The sequence below is a fragment of the Fusarium oxysporum genome, chromosome 7 (genome assembly GCF_000149955.1).
Source record: "Fusarium oxysporum f. sp. lycopersici 4287 chromosome 7, whole genome shotgun sequence".
Classification (NCBI taxonomy): Eukaryota; Fungi; Ascomycota; class Sordariomycetes; order Hypocreales; family Nectriaceae; genus Fusarium; species Fusarium oxysporum.
Window position 1 is genome coordinate 408339 of NC_030992.1, and position 19640 is coordinate 427978.

A 19640-nucleotide genomic window follows, 5' to 3' on the forward strand; every position below is an offset into this window, starting at 1 on the left:
GACAAAGTTTGTATATGGGTTTATTCTGCTGTAAGCTCAATCCTGCAGCACACAACTTGAACTTAACATCCCGACACGCTTCATACGACCGTTGGACTTGCTTTAACTGAGAACCATGATGAGCTCAGCTTTTCGTGCACAGGCTCCAAATCGCCTATGGACTTTTGCGCAGCGCAGCTTCTCGACCTCCACCGTGTTACGAAGGATCAACAAAATCTGTGCCTCAGAAAACGATGCCATTCAGAAGGTGAAAAGTGGATCGACCGTTCTGGTCGGAGGCTTTGGCTTTTCTGGTGTTCCTGAATCGCTTATTGAAGCTGTTGCCGCGCGCAAGGATCTCAAAGATCTGACCGTTGTCTCAAACAATGCTGGGATGCCTGGTGTTGGGCTCGGTACGTGCACTAATATCGCTGCTGACCACCATGTTAATATCGGCAGGCCGATTGCTGGAAACCCGACAGATCAGCAAAATGATAGCATCTTATATCGGGGAGAATAAAGTGTTCGAGAAGATGTATCTGAGTGGAGATCTTAGCCTCGAGTTGATACCGCAGGGGACGATGGCTGAGAGATGCGCTTCTGGGGCAGCTGGCATACCGGCATTCTATACCCCAGCAGCATATGGCACTGTTGGTAAGTCTGCCACCTCACACAGAGCGACGAGAGGCTAACATATTTGCCTGTTCAGTTCAGACAGGCGAATTGCCTGTTCGATACAACAGAGACGGATCCGTAGCGCTCATGTCACGGCCTCGAGAAACTCGCGAGTTTCACGGCAAGAAGTACATACTCGAAGAAGCCATATTCGCCGATGTTGCTTTAGTCAAGGTTCACAAGGCTGATAGACTTGGTAACTGCACATTTCGGAAAGCACAGAACAACTTCAATGAAGCGATGGCGAAGAATGCAAAGTTGACCATCGTCGAGGCTGACGAGATTGTTGACGTTGGCCAGCTTGATCCTGAGAGTGTTCATATTCAGGGCATTTATGTCGATGTTATTATTCAGAGTACGAGGCCGAAGAAGATTGAGAAGTTGACATTTGCCCAAGATGCCAAGGGTGAAGGCAAAGGCAAGTAAAACCTGATCTATTCTCTAGACTCAACCCACTTGCTGACGATTATAGTTACAACTGCAAACCAGAGACGAGAGCGTATCATCAAGCGAGCTTCTAAAGAACTGAAAGACGGCATGTACGTCAATCTGGGGATTGGCATGCCACTCGCGACACCGGGCATGCTTCCTGAAGACCTAGAAGTCATTCTTCAATCCGAGAATGGTATCCTGGGAATGGGCAGATATCCGAACCCTGGGGAAGAAGATCCAGATCTCATCAATCCCGGTAAAGAAACGGTGACATTGAACCTTGGTGCCTCGACTTTTGGAAGCCATGAGAGCTTCGGTATGATCAGAGCTGGGAAGATTGACTTGACTATGCTTGGTGCGCTACAAGTCAGTCAATATGGAGGTAAGCCCTCAGATACTATGATGTTTGGTAATTGATACTGACATGTGAAGACTTGGCCAACTTCATGCTGCCTGGGAAGGTGAAGGGAATTGGAGGCGCCATGGACCTGGTTGCCAGCCCAGAGAAGACCAGGGTCATCATCACCATGGTACGCCATCTCTTGTCTTGGATCAGATTTGAGCGGCTGACTAACATCCCTAGGAACATGTTGACCGCAATGGAAACCCTAAGATTCTGGAAGGTAAGTAGGATGATGTGGTGCTATCAAGCCAGAGTTGCTGACGCCTACTGATAGAATGCACATTCCCGCTCACTGGTCCTCGATGTGTATCTAGGATCATCACTGATATAGCTGTATTTGACTGTACACCTGAGGGTTTGGTGCTCAGGGAGCTGGTGGACGAGGTTGAGATGGATGAGCTGAGGAGCAAAACCGGTGCGGCGTTCAGGATCGCTGATGACTTGATACCATACCAGACTTAGCTTTGAAGGGAGCAATGAGCATGTCATTTGGAAATCATCGCCTTTTCATGATTAAGATCAAATCCATGATGTTTGTATTGATAGGAATCTGCTAGCACTTTATGATGTATTCTCGGCCAACGTATCATCAACCATACGCTGCGCCGATCCCAGATAATTGATAGGATCACAGAGCCTCTCCAAATCACTCAAGGGCAGGAACCTGGTTACTCGCTCATCCTTCTTCAGCGTATCGAGCAGCGTACTTCCATCCTTACTCTCAATAGTCTCCTTACAAGCCTCATACACAATATCATGCGCATCCTGTCTTCCAACATACTTCGCCAACGCCATCATCAGCGCCTCACCAACAATAAGTCCTCGCGTAGAAGCCAGATTAGCTGCCATGCGCTCTTTGTCCACAACAAGACCTGAAAGCGCAAACTCGGCTTGGTGAAGAGCACCGACTGCTATGACGAAGCTCTCGGGTATGGCTACCCATTCTAGATGCCACGGTCCTGATGCGCGTTCAAAGTCGGATACCATGCCGTCAAGAACGAGACTAGCGTTGGAGCGCAGGATTTTGGAGGCAGCGAGGATGACTTCGCTGGAGATGGGATTGCGCTTTTGAGGCATTGTGGATGAAGCGCCGCGATGGGGAACGAATGGTTCAGCAACTTCTCCAAGCTCGTTGGAGGACATGATGATGAGGTCCAAGGCAATCTTGCCGAGGGAGCCACCGATGAGGGCTAGAAAATTGACCACTTCAGCGATACCATCGCGGGCAACATGCCAGGTAATCGTGGGGTTTTCCAGGCCGAGTTCAGCAGCGAGTTGCTTTCGCACATCAACACCTTCCGGTCCGTCTCCAAGGGATGCCAAAGTCCCGGCCGCACCTCCATACTGAACGACAAGAGCACGACTCTTTAGCTGCTGAAGCCGCTCTCTATGGCGGTACAAGCTTGATAGCCACACAGCACATTTATAACCAAAGGTAACGGGGAGGGCATGCTGGAGATGTGTCCTCCCAGCCATCGGCGTATCGCGATACGTAACTGCCAGATCTTGAAGCGCGTTTATCACGCCAGTCAGCTTGGTCTCAATAATATCAAGACCAGACTTGATCTGTAACACGCTGGCTGTGTCCATGATATCCTGCGTTGTAGCTCCCCAGTGTAGGTACTTTCCAGCAGAGCCACACATGCCATTCAGCTGACGTACAAGAGGCAGGATGGGATAGCCGACTACATCAGTCTCGCTGCGCAACCGGTCCATGTCGAGGCTTGTGGCATTGGCTTTGGAGGTGATGTCGGCGGCAGCGTCGGCAGGAATGACATTGCATTGGGCTTGGGCTCTGGCTAGAGCAGCTTCAACGTCGACGCATCTGTTGATGTATGCTTGGTCACTAAATACCTATCGTTGTCATTAAGTCATTTGTTGATGAATGAGAAGATTAGCTCGTTTGACTTACATTGCGAATCTCGTCGGTACCGAATAAGTTCCGAAATATCACAGAGTCAATTGCACTGACTGATCCAATTGCACGGCGCTGGACAAGTGTTGGCAGACGTATACAGGCATTCCAGCGGTGTGGGTGAGATTGAGAGGTAAGTTGAGTGAGTACCCTGCAAGATTGGATTGTGCGCAGCATGATTGGCAACAGAAAAGACCCCAATGATCATACTTTAGGAACAGTGATTAGGCAACTACCGTAATTTGATATCAATTGACAGTCCCACACGTTGTAAATTAATTAAACATACGAGTTATTCACAAGGTTGAGGGGTAAGAATGATACCGCGCGCGTAAACATACATACGTCTCATTATGTGGGAGCTCCATATCCCCACATGCGACGTCACATCACATTTCCCACTTACTGGCCCATTTGTGCATCTGCCGTTCGGTAATAAACATGGGACTGGCAGAACCTCTCTACTAATACGCCCGGAGAATAAAAGGAAAATAAAGCAGTAGATTAGATCTAACACTTCTTGGTCTTGTATAATCACTACATTCATATCACATTCCTAACAAGAATTACCCATCGAAGTTCAGTATGGTTGCCGCTATCAAGAGACGTGAGCCCGCCACAGATCCACAGAAAGTCTTCCACTACACAGATCTCCAGTGTACCAAACCAACCCGCGAGAATGACCCCTACGAGTATCAAGCAGGCTGGGGAAACCGCCATCAATCAGAAGTCATCCCCGGTACTCTCCCCGCCGGCCAAAACAACCCTCAAGACAGAGGCTTTGGTCTGTACACTGAGGGTATCACCTACTCTGCTTTCGCAGCTCCTCGCGGCCTCAACATGAGCACTTACATGTACCGCGCCCGACCATCGGCCGCTCATCAAGGATACTCGAGTATTGATACAAAGTCTCATATTGAGAACTGCTTCTTATCGCTGAACCCAAAGGTTGAGCCTTTGTATCAGCAGGCTGAGTGGTCGCCGTTTCCACTGCCGAAGGATGATGAGACAATTGACTTTACGGACGGCTTGCATACCCTTGCTGGAAGCGGTGATCCTAACCTTCGTCAGGGTATCGCTGTGTATGTCTATATGATCAACTCATCCATGATCAACAAGGCGTACTGTAACACAGACGGCGACTTTCTCATCACTCCTCAACTCGGCATCATAGACATCCAAACCGAAATGGGTCGTCTGTTCGTCCAGCCTGGGGAAATATGCGTTATCCAACGCGGTGTAAGATTCCGCATCAACCTAGCAGAGGGTGTCCCTGTTGCTCGTGGCCATATCGCTGAAGTCTGGGGATCTATGTGGGAGCTTCCTGACCTCGGGCCCATCGGAGGACATGGTCTGGCTAACCCGCGAGATTTTCTTTATCCTGTTGCACATATCGATGAGGACCTACATGTGCCTTTCAAGATTGTTGTCAAGAATAGTGGAAAGCATGTTGTCATCAGTCAGGATCATAGCCCTTTCGATGTTGTTGCCTGGCACGGGAACGCCGTTCCCTACAAGGTGAGCTACCAACACACCGATACCAGCAAGACAAGTACTAACTACATGATCCACAGTACGATTTAACCAAGTTCGCGTCTCAGAACAGTACCAGCATTGACCACACTGATCCCAGCATCAACACTGTCTTGACAGCAAAGTCATTCGACCCCCATGTTCCGCTCGCGGACTATCTATGGTTCGGTCCTCGATGGGATGTAGCCAGCAATTCATTGCGTGCACCTTACTATCACCGAAACAGCGCAACGGAAATGTTGGCTTGTATCTATGGCGCAGGTCTCGGGCGATCTGACGACTTTCTGCCTGGTGGCTGTAGTTACGAGGGCGGGCATACTCCCCATGGTGGGTTTGGTGAGGAGTATATCACAGAAGCTATCTTGCAGCATAATGAACCGCGCAGAATCTTGGAAAGTGAGTGGAATCCTTGCTGCGCGAAACTGTAATACAGTTGCTAACTTTGGCCCAGATCAAATGACCATCATGGTTGAGTCTTCACGCACATTTCTGTTCACAGAGTATGCTCGAGAGATCTGCGGTGTTCTTCACAAACAGGCCACCGACTATCGAGTTTGGGATAATCTTCCCGATCGCTTCTCAGCACATCCTTTGACCAAGCAGCTTCTTGAGCGTGTTGCGAAGGACAAGGCGAACCAGAAGAAGGCGGTGGACTACTATCACTCGATTCAGTTGCTGGATGCCAAGGGCCAGCCTACGCAGGTCCTGCCTAATGAGACTAATGGGCATGCAAAGATTAGTGCAGTCGATGCAGCAGTTTGGAACTAGGACAGGGTTGTGGATTATGCTTGGAGCAAAGAATATGTTGTATTTGTATTTAACAACCTTGCTCGCATGTAGGTTCTCGCGTATGAATAGTACCTTATCTAGTGATAATACTCTATGTCTTTTCGAGGCTACTTGTACATATAAAAGCTCTGAGCGCTTCAGGTCAATCACCGCCCAATCGGTCGTCGACTTCGATCAAAGAGTCGCTCATTATCCGGAGTATGTGGCACAGTTCTTTCGCATTCCACTTCCCAACCTCTTCTAGTAAGCTCGCAAACTCGAGCAAGATCATCTTGGCAGCATTATATCCCGCTTCACAAACTGTTCCGGAGAAGCTAATACTTCCTCCATTCTGTATAAACTGACTGGCACTAGTATCCCCGGCAATATCTACTGCTGACATTGGATCACATAGATTAGTCCAGTCAATATCGTTGAGTAACTCAAATGACTCTGTGTCAGAGTCACTATGCACCTCGTTCGGCTTCATCATAAACACAGAGAGTCCTAGTACAAGCGCAGCTGTGAATAAGGACATGTCGGAATGGAGCATGACGCCATCGTTCGCACGCCTGCGGCTCATGGCGATGTAGATTCCGGCTGCGTGGAGACAAGCTCGTCGTGCATGCTGGGTCTGACTCCAATTGGCGATCTCTTGCAATGCAGCGTATGCGCTCTCAGCTCCGTTGCGACCAGAGGCCATTTCGAAGATCTCAAGGTTGGCCAGTAGGTTGAGGTTCAGGAAGTGCCACTGTGCGATACAGTTGGGGTTCCTATACCGAAGAAACCTTGAGTAGTTTGTGTAGATATCGCCCAGCACACGCAACATGTTGTTACCCGTCTCACTCGAAGCATCAACACTTGCGGTTGGCTGCTCTCCATTGCCATCTTCCGGTAGCCTAGCTCCTCTTGTTTGATGCTGATGTTGAAGAATCCGCGCCCAGATGACAGACAACAAGCCAGTCATTCCAATCGGCGAAGTCTCTTGAAGCGGCTTTAAAGTGATGGATGGGTCATGCATTCGTATTACGACAGGGTCTGTAGTTGCACTTGTGCCAGCATTACGACAACTCCTCCATGACTTTGCTGATGAGGACCGATACAGATCAATCGATGTCGACATCTCCAATTGCACCACGGAAGTACAGATGAGTGGCTCCGTGTTGAGTCTAGAAGCCCACCAAGCGTCAATCATGATCAGAGTCGATATTAATCTTGAAACAGGTGTCACTGTCAGCGTTTATAAGACTCGAGTATTAACGTTGGCATACCTCTTGAAGCTCTCTGTTCGAGCCCATGCCTTCCACGCCCAGTCATCGCTCTGCGCTGGGTCATGAATAAGTCTAGCCGAGTTCGCTTGATTGAGTAGATTGTCTATACTGAACGAAGCGGGACGTGGCATCAGTAATCCTGACATTTGAACCCGCTGTAAGAGCAATTGTCGTCAGCTTTGTGATTCAGGAACAGGATGACTCGGAAATTACATTAATGGTCTGATGGTATAGCATTCTGGACAAGAACGCATCACGAGCACCCTGCGACTAAAGTGAGCAATAACCTCCCGAGCCATAGCGCCATAGGATGCCATACATGTGGTGAGCTTATTGACCAAGCCATTAGAAGCAAAGCCGCTGATGCAAGGCGCTCGATAAGCTGTGCAGACCCCTCTGGACCAAACGATGCTGTCGCTAATTGAGAACAGCACTGCTCTGTCGCTGCCTGCAAACAATTAGTCATTTTCTTCCGGCTTTTGGAAATCGCAGCGACATTACTGGCAGGTAGTGTTGCGTGAAGGGCTTCACAAATGAAGAGTCAAGAATAACCAGGCCAAGGAGGCATAACGAGAATACGACTGAATTAGATGCCGACTTGGCTGAGAACGTCGGTTGGTGTATAAACGGGACGAGAGAATGAGGCTGTCGAAAGGCGATGGTGAGACCGAGATTTAGTAGCCGCGCCGGTAGAAAGTCAACGCTGGAACCAGGTGAACCGAACTCGCGGATGAGATCCTGTCTCTTTTCTTCGTCCATTCCCCATCTCGATTCATTCTCAGTACCTATGGTAGAGCTTGGCGACGACTGCGAAATAGAGACGTCTGTGAAGATACCGTCACCTCGATAGTTCACCACGTCCGCCCAGACTTTCGAAGCAATTTGACTCGCGGAATGGGTCCGGTTTCTAGGCCATAGTGCGGCAACCCTCGCGAAGCGCTCGAGCGGGATACTGCTTACAGGATCGATGCTGTTACTCGAGGCTTGCGAGCCACGTACCCCTGGTGATGTTTCGCTGAGACTAAAGTCAAGAAAGTCCAGATGACTGAGGTTAGGTTGTAAGAGCTCTAGAGCACCAGCGTAATGTAACAGATCTGTGTTGCTCATCGATGTGAGGGATGCTTCATTATTACCCCAGGGAGCTGATGAGGCAGCAGTATGAGAATGAAAGACATTTGCCCTGGTACTCAGTGACACTCCAGGGCTAAGAAACTCGGCATTGGCGGTGAACAAGGTTGGGGTAGCGGTCTCCAATGTTGTCTCCACCATATGATGCGAGAAGCTCAGGGGTGATAGTTCATTATCATGATGGCCTGCAGCTGGAGACGGATTCGTAGGTCGCTGCTCAGGATCGAAAGGGTCTTGTAGGTTTAATTTGGCTGATTCGGTCGGTTGTTCGTGGAGAGCTTGGAGCATGGAGACCGTCGCCAACGCATCGAGGTCAGACGTCGAGAATTGCGCCATCGAATTATCGACGGTGATAGAGGCATCCTCCTGCGGTTGTGGCTGCCCATGATCGCGTATGCGGTTGTTTTCATGCTCCTGATGATCGTTGTCGGCTTCTGAGCCTTGTTCTGGCTCCGGTGGCGGTATAGAACACACATTTATGGAATCGGCCAGTACACTTTGTCGGCGCTGTCGGCTTTTCTCGTTCGTTGAGACATCGGATCTTCGGCGCTCTCTTTGTGAGGCATCACTGTTTGGATGGAAGTATCTGACATGGCGGAGGAGGACATCGCTATGGCCATCAATACCAGCATTGACAAAAGTTGGAGATGGCTTCTTACCTCCGTGCATAGCCGCGACCGCATGTATCACATCGGTATGGCTTCTCCCCTGTATCTAAGCATGGGTCAATTTGGCGATTGAGATGATTCCATGTGGGGATGATCTTACGAGAGCGCTCGTGCCGGAGAAGATGCTCTGTCTTGTGGAACGTTCGGTGACAGTATGAGCAGCCTTTCATGATATCAGGCTGGCAGCGATTGCAAAGCCTGACTGAGAACTAAACAATCCCGGAAGGTAAAATAAACACTCTAAACATGCAAAGGTCCATCAATAATGCTCTGAAGCTGCGGCTTCGAAGGTGCAGTCGCGACAATGACGAAATCTGGGGTTGTCGCGGGGTAAGAAAACATCAATATCCCATCGGTTCTTTGTGTCTCACATGCAAGGCATCTAACCAACCCCTGAGAAAGAGAATTGCGGTCTGGGCTCTGCACCTGGTACCGCTTCATCTGCCGAAGCAGATCGACAAGGTGAAGCGGAAGATCCGGGGTACATGGATTAAAGAGGCTCAGCCTTTCCAAAGTAACCAATCAAATAGTGTTAAATTGAGTAGATGACCTCTACCCCGCAATCCTCCTGATAGAGTTCAATAACAGCTTTGATAGCTCGGTTAAACGGGCGTTGAGTGAGACTTGCTTACCCTGGATCTATGTGGGGCTTTCATGAGCATGAAAGTAATGTATGTGGGACAACATATAGGACCTCAGCATGATGCCAGCATGTCTAACACATACATACGATTATACCTGAAATCGGAAAATAGATTTAATTGCCAATTATTAGCGGCCAAAATTTTGAAGCCCAACTAGATCAGTGGCTATAGCTAGTTATACTGAGATAAAAACGCTTCTGCACTCTCAAGCTCCCTCTTGATAGCTTCAACATGTGCTACACTTCGCGGCTTAATGTTAACCTTGTATGGCAGTGGACACACCAAATTAGCCGACGTATATGCATCTGGATCCAGGGGCTGAACCTTTTGGTTACAGGGTCAATCGGTTCGGAGAACTCAAACGCCCACAATAACTTAGCAGTGATTCGCCACATACTGCGCTCGGCCAGATGAATTCCAGGGCAGATACGCCGTCCCGCACCATATCCATAGTGATGTGGAAATGCAAGTTAGTTCATAGCTCCATATGGTATTTTTGAGGGATGGACTTATCTCGTTTCTCATAATCTGGACCCACAGCGTATTCATTTGCTAGCTTTGTATGAGACAGGTAGCGGTCAGGGTCGAAGGTGTCATGACTTCCATAATAATCCTTGTCGTGATGCATCGCCCAAACGCCGACGAAGATGGTACTTCCTTTGGGGATCAACATTCCGTCGTAGTAGTCATCTGTCAAAAGCTTAGTTACGGCGCGAACGTTTCGAACCACAGTGGTATCAAGACTTACCCTTGGTGACTGTGTGAGGCAGTCCTAGATCGGAACTATACCTGGTACGACGGAATGCTCATCCCAAAAGACGCCACCGTTATCATTCCCTCATACGCGATCCATCGATCAGAGCAAATGAAGTACACAAACCCGGATACGTTCGACCCAAGTCGCTACATCAACCACCCACGCTTGGCAAGTGACTATGCAGGCAGTCCCGACTTCAACAACCGAGACCACTACGGCTATGGTGCAGGTCGTCGTATCTGCCCCGGTATGCACCTCGCAGAGCGAACGCAGTGGCGAGCTATTGCCAGGATCCTCTGGGCATTTGATATAGAGCTTGCCGTCAATCCAGCGACGGGGCAGAAAATTGTACCTGATCCGGAGGCTTTCAAGGAAGGAATTGCGCATGGGCCTAAGCCGTTCAAGGTTGTGTTTAAACTCGCAGTCAAGCACATATTGATACTATCTTCCGAGAAGCGGAGCAGAGCCTTGATGAGGTGGCCAAATGGGACTGAAGGAGTCGGAATGTCTACGTAGGTTAGTGACTCACAGTCACTTTCACATTATGGTGTAGCTATCTATGCGAAATTATCTTATATGACTGTATTACTATTAAATTCTTTCACGGTGTTGTGGTTTCAACGTACATGGCGACGTGGGTTTGTCTGTTGTATTTAAAACATGTTATAAGGAGTTCAGAAGCATCACGAGGAATTCGGTAAAGTTACAGAATGTGGGAGGACTAGCATATTACACAGAAGGCCTTATTAGGTAGAAGTCTTACCAATACCAAAATAACGAACAGAAAGTTGAGGGTATGTGTACTTTCACCATAATAATGCAGTTACAAGACTCATGTGAATACGATTCAAACAATCCGATCTTCCTTGGCAACCCTCGTTTCCTTCTAATGTCATCATGTTGCGTATGGAATTCATTATCCTGTGTTTACTAAAATCTGTTTAAACCACGGAAAAAAAGGTGCAGCTTCGTAATCACTACCCACGTTTCTTCAAAAAAGAAAAAACACAAATACCCTCGGCATGCCAACCCTTGGCATCAAGCGAAGTTGGTCCGAAATGGACATTGGCGAACTTTGGCCGTCTCAAGCTAATCTTTGGCATATTCTTCCGACCAAAGGTCCGTGTGCTTTTGAGGACTAGGCTAATATCATGTGTGTCCAGTATGCGGCATGAGGAAATTTAAAGTTGTGTATGAAAAGTACTTTGTTGATTATCTCTCCTGTAGAACGAAGTTATTCCATCATTGATCCAGCCTGGCCAAACACAAGTTCAGAATGGAAGCAGAAACGGTTACTGTAATTATCCACAGACTCCTTCCCTACGCGTTGCAAATCTGACAGATTAGAACAGACTACTAGCGATGTACCTGTATTCGATGCGATGACGACAGTGTTGACAGCGGTACTCGTCTCACTAATCGCCTATTTCTGCCATGGCCCCCTCCACCATCTCCTCTTCCAAGCCTCAACAAAGACAAAATCACTCGGGGCAGATACCGACGATGATCCTGATGTCTCAAGCAATAGATGTATTGTGAAGAGGTTGGAAGAGGAGGAAAAGAACTGTGTGGTCTCATTTGGGTCTCAAAGCGGAAACGCACAGGAATTCGCTGAGAAGCTTGGTCGTGAAGCCCATACCCGGTTTTCCCTACGCTCGACAGTCGCCGAGATCGACGAGTGCACTTACCAGAACTTACATAAACTGCCTGACAGCACCATTGTATCCCTCATCCTTGCTTCATAGGGCGATGGAGAGCCAACGGATAATGCGGAACAATTCTACAACTTCTTAAATAATGAGGACGATGATGGACCGTTTCACAAACTTCGAGAACATGGCCTTCACAATTTGTCATACGCCGCTTTTGGATTGGGAAACAGTAGTTATGCCCACTTCAACGCTGTGATCCGCAAAGTCGATGAGAGACTACAGCTCTGCGGCGCTAGAAGACATGGCCCTCTTGGCGAAGCTGACGATGGCAAGGGAACAAACGCTGAGGACTTCATTGACTGGAAAGATAAAATGTGGCCTCGAGTCATAGAAGCCTTTGGTCTGGTCGAGCATGAGACTGAAGAGCGAGAGCCTGCTTTCGAGGTGATTGAGACACCAAACCACCATGGCCCAATCTTCCAGGCGGATTACACAGACAGGAACCTCGCACAGCAGGCTCAAGCAGTTACAAACCACTGCTTTGCACCTATCTCGAACTCAAGGCTGCTCTCAGGTGCTGGTGGCCGGTCCTACATACATGTAGAGCTGGATGTCAAGGACACCAAGCTGGAATATCAGACTGGCGACCATCTCTCTGTGTCTCCCATCAATTCCGATGTCGAAGTCGAGCGCTTCTTGAGGGTGTTTGGGCTATGGGACAAGCGACACGAGACCATCCGGGTAAGATCGCTCTCGGATGACCTGGGTCCGCCGTTCCCGTCTCCGTGCAGCTACGAATCCGTAGCTCGGTTTTACATCGATATCTGCGGGCCCGTGTCCCGCGAAGTCATATCCACCTTTGCGAATTCCGTTTCGAATGCTAAGCAGAAGACCACGCTTCGCCAACTCGGCAAGGATAAAGAGGCATTTTTGACCCTCACAGGGGGTAACTTTTACAACATTGCTGCCATAATGGAGGCTTTGTTTCCAGGGGAGGCCGTAAATGTTCATTTTGCAATCATCATCGAGGCGGTGCCGAAGTTGCAGCCAAGGTACTACTCCATATCTTCGTCTTCTGCCCTCGATGCGAACAAAGTCTCCATCACTGTGGCTATCGAGTCGTTTCCAATTCACAACACAAATCGACACTTCTCAGGCGTTGCGACAAACTTCATCTTGGACGTTGCTTCCACCGAAAATGAAGCTATTTCCAGGAGCCGAGTGCAGCCGATAACCTACACGCTGCCCACAAAACGACCTCACCTACAGCCCTCTCTCTCAGTCTTTGTCAAGACTTCGACATTCCGACTACCGTCTGATCCGACAATACCTATTCTTATGGTTGGTCCTGGCACCGGAGTTGCCCCCTTCCGCGGATTTGTCAGAGAACGAGTAGTGATGCATCGACAAGGCAAAGACTTTGCGCCGATGACGCTATTCTATGGCTGCCGCAAGAGGACTGAAGATTTCTTGTACCAGGAAGAGTGGGAGGTAAGTTCTCTGTTAGCCCTAGCTAACTGTGCAATAACTAACATGTCTTTCACCAAAGGGATATACCGCTGAGCTGGGCTCCAAGTTCAGGATGTACATAGCGTTTTCGCGAGAGCAGCAGAATAAGATTTATGTTCAAGATCTTATTCTTGAGCAATCCAGAGACGTAGCGTCTCTGATACAGAACGGTGGGCACGTGTATGTTTGCGGTGACGTGGGCATGGGTCGAGGAGTGACGGAGACGCTTTGCAAGGTCCTTGCTTCTGAGACCAGCGTGTCTTTGGCTGATGCACAGCGGGTATTGTCCGACATGCGACATTCACATCGATATCAGGTTCGTGTCTCATGGAACCTTCCAATCGTGTCAAGATTTAACTAACAATGTGATAGGAAGACGTCTGGTAGCTGGACATCAGTATGTTTCGTGGGGTGGTATTGTCGGTTTAAGAGATTGAAATAAGGCATTTGAATGAAGTTTTAATTGCCTTCGGTATAAATGGACTCTTAGGTATCGTGGAAGATGTATTGGTACCCTCATTACGACCTATTGATGTAGGATATTTTTCCCTCGGGAATGCATAAAAGCGCATACAGACCATATCTCAATCAGACTACCAGGTGACCAAAACGAAAAAAGTATTATAAATAGTTCTTCTGAGATTAGATTGTAAAATATAAATCTTTGAGATCTTCCTGATGACAGGGGTTTAATTGATGCGGACCATTAATGCAGCTGTTGTTTGCCTTGTCTAGTGGCGGTGTGGAGAATGCACAAGGCGACAGGGAATAGGCGCACCAGTAAATCTGCCTTGCTGCCTAACAATTTCCCTCAAACGACGTCCATTCCTTTTCCTTCTTCAATTCCCAAGTCAGACATGCAGTCAACAATTCCATAATCTCACCTAGCGTGTTATTATGGCTTCTCCTGATATTTTTGCCTCCGCCTATCACAGCTTCCTCAGCACCCTCAGTGACAATGACCGGGCACGCTACGATGACAAGTGTACCCCGCAAGGCCTACTGGATGGCTTAAAAAAGATATCTAGCCTAGCGAAGGGGACACAGAATAGGCGTTCTCAGAAGCCTTTTGCGATCGTGCGGGATTTCAATGAGAGAATGCGCCCGTTTTTTGCCATTATTGAGGGGCCCGTAACGCAAAGCTCTGTTTACGCGGGTGCGGCGTTAGGCGCATTGAGGCTCGTTCTTGAGGTCAGATGATACGACACGACAAGGCTCTGAGAAAATTACTAATCATTCTGATGTAGTTGGCCAGTTGCTTTCCAACGCTACTTACAAAACTTTTACAGTGCATCAAAGATATCACTGAGTCATTTCCTAGATATGAAGCTCTGGAGGATATCTGCCGCGGCAAGCTGAGTTCTCGACTGTTGGTTCACCTTGGGCGAGTTTACCGGGATCTCTTCGATTTCTTCGATAGTGCAGCAACCTTGTTCACGGCTGGCAGCGGAAGTAAGTACTATCCTCGGGCCTGTCTTCAGATCTAACCTTTATGCAGAGGTCAGACGACCAGTCGAGTTGATTGCCAGTGTTATATGGCGACCCTTTGACGAGAGGTTCGGTGGTATCTTATCAAGCATGTCTAAGCACCAGCAGCAACTGAACGACGAAGTCAATATCTATCAGCTTGAACTCACAAGAGACGTCGCCACAACTTCAGAGGAGATTTGCAAAGACACACAAGCCACCCATGCCATTGTTTCGGGCCTTCAAGAGCAGATGCGACTCCAAACGCGAGGTACGTATTCAGGTGCAGTCGTCTCGTGTCTTGCTAATCTGCCAATTTAGAACAAGCAATCGCTAGGATACAGTCTTGGTTAAATGCACCAAACTTTGCGAGCACGTATTGGAACACTCTCGATGAATGCCAAGACGATACCGCGCAGTGGATCTTTGAAGTGGATAAGTTTCAAGAATGGTCCGAGAGCATCTCAAGAGGAAGTTCTGCGCCAGATAGCAGAATTTTGTGGATTCATGGTAAGAGACGATGGACTTGATACAACTTTCTCAGACTGACATTACAAGGTAACCCTGGAGGCGGCAAGAGTGTTCTAGCAGCATCAATCGTCCACGAACTATCTGTCTATAATCAAAACCTGGTTTACTTCTTCTTCAAAGAGCAGTCTCCATTCCACACAGCTTCCGACCTCGCTTTTCGCGCTATTCTAGCTCAGGTTCTACACAAGCATAAACATAGCGATGACATACTCGACAAGTTTATTTTTGCTTCCAATCATGGCGACAAATCATCCGGTCAATCGATTGCAACGCCAGCTGAGCTAAAAGATCTGCTTCATCTGTGTTTGAGCTCCATTGAAAACCCCATCATGATTCTTGATGGTATCGATGAGTGTACAGAGCCGGATGGATTCGTTAAATATCTCAAGACGCTACTCTCTCTACCAAATCTACGCGCTTTATTCTCGAGCCGACCTACTGTTCAATCATTGACCAAGTTGGTTCCACTACAACACCGTTTGAGCTTTGGCCAAGTTGGCGTAGAACATGACATTCATACCTATTGTCATTATCATCTGACTGATCTTGTCGACGAGGGCCTCCTTCTGGAGTCTTCTAATATTCAGCAGCTCACGCGAAGCCTAGTGCTGGGAGCTGATAGGATGTTTCTCTGGGCAAAATTAATGCTCTCGTTCTTGAGATCTCCTGCTCTGAACCGACGGCTAAGGGAGAGTATGATTCACTCCATCACGCTTCCAGAAGGTCTCGGGTCTATGTATATGAGAATCTTTCGACAGATATCCCTCCTGGACTCGGCGCAACAGCAAATGGCCAAGAAGGTTATCCAATGGACACTTCTTTGTCATCAAGAGTGTTTCCTGTCTTCCAGCTCTTGGCATCACTTACTCGGTGCTGAGGAGCCAGATGATAAACAATCGGCATTTTCCCACCTTTCTGAGCTCATCAGTCTAGTGACTTGCGGATTAGTTATCCTGCGAGGCTCAGCGCTCCACCTAGGTCTTCTGGAAAAATGTAGCTCAAGTGGCTCCAACTCGGCCAACTGTGCCTTTGTTCATCTTTCTGTCAGAGAATATCTTTTGGCATGGACACCGGAAGATCAGACTATTGCGATGTTGTCCCCTTCTCCGATCATCTCGCATATGGATATGGCGAAATTGTGCTTGGATCACTTGCTTGACTCAGCTCCCACTTCGATACCTTTGCGTATGGACAGAGGGCTCATTGATCTATACTCTTACTGCTCCGTCCGTTGGCTCTATCATCTCGGCAAAGCCGTCTCTCCCAGGACATCATGGCGCAGCGTATGCTATCAAGAAATGTGTTCAACCGCCGTCACGGGGATTGTTGACCTGCTAAGGCGCTTCCTTGAGAATCCATTCGCAGTTGCTCACTGGATTGACTGCTTCTATACAAGCCCGTCTGTCTTTCCATTTTGGTCCTCGGCAGGGGTGCGTCGACTTCAGTTCGACAGCGACAATAATGTTCCAACGGCAATGATACTAAAGGAATTCTCACAAGCACTAGAATGGCTAGACTGGGCACAGAAGCTCCAGCTACCAGACATTGCAAGCAAAATATTTCTTCATTTGTCTGACAATCTAACTCGACTAATGGAAGACTTGACTGATATATGCAAGAAATGGGACTTGAAGCTAAACGAAACACCAGCTGCTATATGGAGTGATGTTCTTGCATTTACATCAAGCAAGTATCTCCCAGCAGCCCAGTCTACGTACCAAGTCCCAATTAACTCAGGAACACCAAACCTCCCTACCGGGGCTTCTCAACGCCTTTGTCACATCTCAGCGACTTCTTCTGACGGGTCTGTACTTGGTATTCTTAGTATCTGGCCATCACGCAAGTTTGAGGAGTTCTGGGAAACGATCCACCCAAGCACTGCATATATCGAAGTCGAGAATTATTGTGAGAATTGGCATGCGGTCTATGAACTCAGCCGTGTAGGCGAACCTATGGAGAAGCTTGGCACCGTTTCTATTCCGTTGCAGGCGACGGAAGTGGCGTTGCAGATGAGACAGGCATTCCGACAAGAGCATTTCTCGACGTGGAAGGCTTCTTTCCCGTTCTCTATCAGCTTCAATGGCTATTCCATCTGCGTTCTACGGACTATTTACCGTGTCACTATCGACCCAGTGTTATCGAAACTTCGAATCAGATCTTGTCGTATGCCTCTCGAGGAAATTGCGAGGATCCAGCACTTCTGGGATGATAGGCTCAAGATACATGATCCAAGTTATTCACTGAGTATCGGGTTGCCACCAACATTGCAGTTACTGCAACGAAAGGTGTACATGTATCGAACTATTTTCGACATGCACAGCCACCACATCTTCTTCCAAGATGCAAAGAAATTCGAGGAGCCTCTATTAGCTGTCTTTGAGATCAAAGACACTTCGAGTGGAGAGCTTCAAGTTCGGCTTGTCGCCGTGGCGCCAAAGGAGATAATGAGTTCATGGCTAGGCTGTACCGGAGTGCCTTTAGCAACAGCAAGGTTTCACCCCGAGTCGAGCCTCATTGTATCTGCCATTAGGGGTCGTGTTATGGCATGGGACTTTTCACGAAGTAAGACTTACACCCGAACTTAATTGGCAATTTCTGACAACAGGCAGACACTATGAACCATCTTTCACAGGATGGAGCCGAGGTTACAAGCCTGTCGATATCGGCGTGTGCGAATTACGTGGTTGTCATGCGGAAACACTCAGATAGCCATGAAGTCTATGACTTGACAAAACGTGACTTAAAGACTGCTAACAGAATTGCCGGTAGCGTGAGGTCTTCACAATCACTGATGCCCCCTCCGAAACAACAGAAGACTCATAGCTCACACGATGAATATATGCAAAGGCTTGAAACTAGAATGGACATTACCAAAGCTAGCGGATCTAACTTGACTCTTGCTGAAGGAGCTGGAAGCTCCGCCATCGTCAACGCCGGGTCTCAAGAAATAGGGTGTCAGTTGAGAATTGATGCTGGAAAGATCAAGTTGACCGCTCCGCCATGCATCGGAGATACAACCGCCAAGAGCCTGGAACTGTTATCGATACCAAGCACGATCTCAACGCAAGACAGTCGCATAACGCTATATCTTCCGAAGCAAGGTGATAATTACCTCTCGGTACTAGTAGATAAGGGAATAGAAGATGGGTATAACATGATGGATAAATCAGGGCAAAGTCTGCCTGTCTTGGTCAGGAAGGATAAGCGGCTGATCCGTGAGGCTATCCATAACGCTACTGGGGAGAGGGGCGAAAAAATCAAACTAGTGGAAGGGACGAAGAGATTGTTTTCAGAGGTAGATAAATGGTGAAACTTGGGCAATTGTGTGAGCAGTTGGTATGCTGCCTGAACTGTGTTTTTAAGAGTGTTATTTTGAGTTGATAGACCTGACAGCTGATGCTTGCATCGCACGCCTTGCCCGATAAATGGTGAAAATAAGTAGAGTTATAACAGAATAGTGATTCCTCTCGCAGACAGCTTCAAAGCTAGATATTTACAGCCAACATGACTAGCCCGATTAACATCTCCCAGGAAGCAAAAGCACCCATGGGAGCTGGGACACCTCCGGCCGAAGTGTGTGAGCTGCCAGAATCTGATGAGTCAGAGCCTGGTGAGCTGGTAGGCTGAGGGCTGGCGCCGGTGCTGTCAGAGCCCGAAGCGGAGTAGGTGACGTGGGAGTAGCCAGAGCCAGTGGTCTCGGTGGCGTCAGGGGCCTGATCCTCGGTGGTCTCTGAAGCTGGAGCCTCAATGGTAGAAATTTCCGAGCTGGAACGAGTCGAATCATTTCCACCATTTTTCTCACCATTCCGAATCTCGGGACATGGTGGCAATTGAGCAAACTCTGTACCCTCGAAAAGCGCACACGTCTCTTCCGGATAGTACTGAACACTATTCAAATAGATTAGGAACTATTTGTAAACTCTAATCAGGGCATATACATACCAATAGTCGAACATTATACCAATTATAACATCAGCTCGGGCCTCAGCAGCTGATGTGTCAATTATGTCGCTGGAGGTCGATATTCCACATTCAGTTATACAGAGAGATACTGCGGACCCGCCTTGACCCATGCAAAGATAATTGGCAAATTCCTTTGACTGCGTGTTGCTAGGGCCATCGGCGATGGCCTCGTCAAGACAAGGGGCGCATAATGGGTCCACGCCATCAAAGATACCTTTGGAGGCGAGCGCCAAAGGAAGAAAGAACGTTCCAGCTGCGATGAATTTCATCTTGAGTTGATATTGATGGTGGCCGATTGTCGATTGTTGTGTTGAGGGACGCTGAGTGAGGGAGGGATCCAGATAT

The 19640-nt window shown here is 48.3% G+C and overlaps 8 protein-coding genes across 8 annotated transcripts; 5 read left to right on the top strand and 3 right to left on the bottom strand.

Annotated features, from left to right (window-relative positions):
- Positions 1-115: 115 nt before the first annotated feature.
- FOXG_04829 (uncharacterized protein) lies at positions 116-1951 on the top strand (the record flags this gene model as incomplete). The annotated part of the gene is made up of 7 exons (XM_018382865.1): positions 116-392; positions 439-633; positions 689-1060; positions 1127-1468; positions 1519-1616; positions 1670-1709; positions 1764-1951. The coding sequence occupies 7 exons, from the start codon at positions 116-118 to the stop codon at positions 1949-1951; spliced, it is 1512 nt and encodes a 503-aa protein (XP_018239673.1).
- Positions 1952-2023: 72 nt separating this feature from the next.
- FOXG_04830 (3-carboxy-cis,cis-muconate cycloisomerase) lies at positions 2024-3581 on the bottom strand (the record flags this gene model as incomplete). The annotated part of the gene is made up of 2 exons (XM_018382866.1): positions 2024-3343; positions 3402-3581. The coding sequence occupies 2 exons, from the start codon at positions 3579-3581 to the stop codon at positions 2051-2053; spliced, it is 1473 nt and encodes a 490-aa protein (XP_018239674.1). The 3' UTR covers positions 2024-2050.
- A 408-nt stretch (positions 3582-3989) lies between these two features.
- On the top strand, positions 3990-5705 carry FOXG_04831 (homogentisate 1,2-dioxygenase; the record flags this gene model as incomplete). Its single annotated transcript, XM_018382867.1, has 3 exons — positions 3990-4922; positions 4979-5333; positions 5389-5705. The coding sequence occupies 3 exons, from the start codon at positions 3990-3992 to the stop codon at positions 5703-5705; spliced, it is 1605 nt and encodes a 534-aa protein (XP_018239675.1).
- A 21-nt stretch (positions 5706-5726) lies between these two features.
- On the bottom strand, positions 5727-9223 carry FOXG_04832 (uncharacterized protein). Its single transcript, XM_018382868.1, has 7 exons — positions 8873-9223; positions 8764-8818; positions 7478-8714; positions 7296-7424; positions 7190-7240; positions 6977-7131; positions 5727-6919 (listed from the first exon to the last, which is right to left on the bottom strand). Exons 1-7 carry the CDS (start codon positions 8940-8942, stop codon positions 5869-5871), a joined length of 2748 nt encoding a protein of 915 aa, XP_018239676.1. The 5' UTR covers positions 8943-9223; the 3' UTR covers positions 5727-5868.
- Positions 9224-10218: 995 nt separating this feature from the next.
- FOXG_04833 (uncharacterized protein) lies at positions 10219-10750 on the top strand (the record flags this gene model as incomplete). Its single annotated transcript, XM_018382869.1, has 1 exon — positions 10219-10750. The coding sequence occupies one exon, from the start codon at positions 10219-10221 to the stop codon at positions 10687-10689; it is 471 nt and encodes a 156-aa protein (XP_018239677.1). The 3' UTR covers positions 10690-10750.
- An 805-nt stretch (positions 10751-11555) lies between these two features.
- FOXG_04834 (uncharacterized protein) lies at positions 11556-13721 on the top strand (the record flags this gene model as incomplete). Its single annotated transcript, XM_018382870.1, has 4 exons — positions 11556-11894; positions 11919-13316; positions 13375-13650; positions 13707-13721. The coding sequence occupies 4 exons, from the start codon at positions 11556-11558 to the stop codon at positions 13719-13721; spliced, it is 2028 nt and encodes a 675-aa protein (XP_018239678.1).
- A 459-nt stretch (positions 13722-14180) lies between these two features.
- FOXG_04835 (uncharacterized protein) lies at positions 14181-18809 on the top strand. The gene is made up of 6 exons (XM_018382871.1): positions 14181-14525; positions 14582-14786; positions 14833-15072; positions 15123-15311; positions 15360-17894; positions 17942-18809. Exons 1-6 carry the CDS (start codon positions 14232-14234, stop codon positions 18640-18642), a joined length of 4164 nt encoding a protein of 1387 aa, XP_018239679.1. The 5' UTR covers positions 14181-14231; the 3' UTR covers positions 18643-18809.
- On the bottom strand, positions 18764-19564 carry FOXG_04836 (uncharacterized protein; the record flags this gene model as incomplete). The annotated part of the gene is made up of 2 exons (XM_018382872.1): positions 18764-19220; positions 19275-19564. 2 exons carry the CDS (start codon positions 19562-19564, stop codon positions 18818-18820), a joined length of 693 nt encoding a protein of 230 aa, XP_018239680.1. The 3' UTR covers positions 18764-18817.
- Positions 19565-19640: the final 76 nt, after the last annotated feature.